The 2,056-nt window shown below is 65.5% G+C and overlaps 1 protein-coding gene across 1 annotated transcript in view; it reads left to right on the plus strand.

Annotated features, from left to right (window-relative positions):
* The first annotated feature begins 138 nt into the window (after nt 1-138).
* Nucleotides 139-2,056, plus strand: part of SOX9 (SRY-box transcription factor 9) — a 4,382-nt gene continuing 2,464 nt past the window's right edge. Inside the window, exons 1-3 of the mRNA XM_024760875.1 lie at nt 139-910; nt 1,000-1,229; nt 1,776-2,056. The exon at nt 1,776-2,056 is cut by the window's right edge and continues 2,464 nt beyond it. Coding sequence (XP_024616643.1) covers nt 480-910; nt 1,000-1,229; nt 1,776-2,056 — 942 coding nt within the window. The 5' untranslated portion in view covers nt 139-479. The remainder of the gene's footprint in view (nt 911-999; nt 1,230-1,775) is intronic.

The following is a 2,056-nucleotide window of genomic DNA, read 5'->3' on the forward strand; positions in this document are numbered from 1 at the left end:
TGGGTCCAATCAGCTGCCTGCCAAGCCCTGAAACCTGAAATGCCGTGCTGTGATTGGCTGACGTCTCTAAGGTGAGGGGGTGTATTTATTAAAGAGCCGCTGGGCTGGGAGTTGGAGAGCGGAGTGCGGAGCTTGAAACTGACTGGGAACTTGAGTGGCGCCGCGACTTGCCAGTTTCACTCCAGGAACTTTTCTTTGCAGGAGGAGGAGAGAAGGGGTGCAGTCGCCCCCCGCTTTTTGCTTTCTTTCCCCCCTCCTCTCCAGTTCGCCTTCCCCCACTTGGAGCGGGCAGCTGCGGGCTGGCCCCCGCGCGCCTTCCTAAAAGCTCGCCGCTGCGGCCGAGTGACGCGCCAGGCTCCCCGGGAGCCGCTCGCCCCGCGTCCGGGCAGCCGAGGGGAGAGTAGCCCGCGCCTCGAGCCCCCGAGCCGCCGCGGCTTCTCGCCTTTCCCGGCCACCCGCCCCCTGTCCCGGGCCTGCGTATGAATCTCCTGGACCCCTTCATGAAGATGACCGACGAGCAGGAGAAGGGCCTGTCCGGCGCCCCCAGCCCCTCCATGTCCGAGGACTCGGCGGGCTCGCCCTGCCCTTCGGGCTCCGGCTCCGACACCGAGAACACGCGGCCCCAGGAGAACACGTTCCCCAAGGGCGAGCCGGACCTGAAGAAGGAGAGCGAAGAGGACAAGTTCCCCGTGTGCATCCGCGAGGCCGTCAGCCAGGTGCTCAAGGGCTACGACTGGACGCTGGTACCCATGCCGGTGCGCGTCAACGGCTCGAGCAAGAACAAGCCGCACGTCAAGCGGCCCATGAACGCCTTCATGGTGTGGGCGCAGGCGGCGCGCAGGAAGCTCGCCGACCAGTACCCACACCTGCACAACGCCGAGCTCAGCAAGACGCTGGGCAAACTCTGGAGGTAGGGCGGGCGCGGCAGGGTGGGTTCCGCGGCGGCGGCGGGGGGCGCTGGCCGGGACCGTCTCTCCGCGCCCCGCCTCCCAGCAGGAGGGAGTTGCCGGTCCGGGAGCAGGCGGGGTGGGGCGGGAACAAGAAGGACCACCCAGATTACAAGTACCAGCCGCGGCGGAGGAAGTCGGTGAAGAACGGCCAGGCGGAGGCCGAGGAGGCCACGGAGCAGACGCACATCTCCCCTAACGCCATCTTCAAGGCGCTGCAGGCCGACTCGCCGCACTCCTCCTCCGGCATGAGCGAGGTCCATTCCCCCGGAGAGCACTCCGGTGAGTCTCCTCCCGGCCCCCACCCCGGCCTGGCCACCGCGCCCCTTCTGGCACACCCCCGGGCCCCCAGCCACCTAGTGGGCTCTGCTTAGGGACCTGGCGCTCCCTGGGGAGGGAAACACACTAACCCCTGCACCAAGCCCCTGAAAACACACAGACACGCGCGCACACACACCCCAACCTAATCCCTGCATCCTAACTAATTTTTATTGCGGGGTAAAATGCCTTTACAGCTTTACAGGGCTTCTCCCTTTTTCTTTTTGCTCCCCCAGCCCAAAAGCACACATGGGGCTCTTGTACGTGTAGCAATTTGGTCTTCCGGACCCTCCGGGCCTCAGACCCCCTCCCCTGATAAAAGGAGACTGCCGAGTGTGTACCGGCGAGTTAATCATTCAGCGATTTCTCTCGGGCGCAGCGCGCCTCCCCCGCGGATACGGGACACTTTAGCGGAGGAGGGGGGGAGGGGGTCCCAGGAGGGTTCCTGAGACTAAAGCCTCCGTACAGCCCTGGTTGATTGCCCTGTGTTTCTTCCTCTATCGTCCTCAGGGCAATCGCAGGGTCCACCGACGCCACCCACCACCCCCAAAACCGACGTGCAGCCGGGCAAGGCTGACCTGAAGCGAGAGGGGCGCCCGCTGCCAGAGGGGGGCAGACAGCCCCCCATCGACTTCCGCGACGTGGACATCGGCGAGCTGAGCAGCGACGTCATCTCCAACATCGAGACCTTCGACGTGAACGAGTTCGACCAGTACCTGCCGCCCAATGGCCACCCGGGGGTGCCGGCCACGCACGGCCAGGTCACCTACACGGGCAGCTACGGCATCAGC

The sequence above is a fragment of the Neophocaena asiaeorientalis genome, unplaced genomic scaffold (genome assembly GCF_003031525.2).
Source record: "Neophocaena asiaeorientalis asiaeorientalis breed wild unplaced genomic scaffold, Neophocaena_asiaeorientalis_V1.1 scaffold30, whole genome shotgun sequence".
In the NCBI taxonomy this organism is placed as follows: domain Eukaryota; kingdom Metazoa; phylum Chordata; class Mammalia; order Artiodactyla; family Phocoenidae; genus Neophocaena; species Neophocaena asiaeorientalis.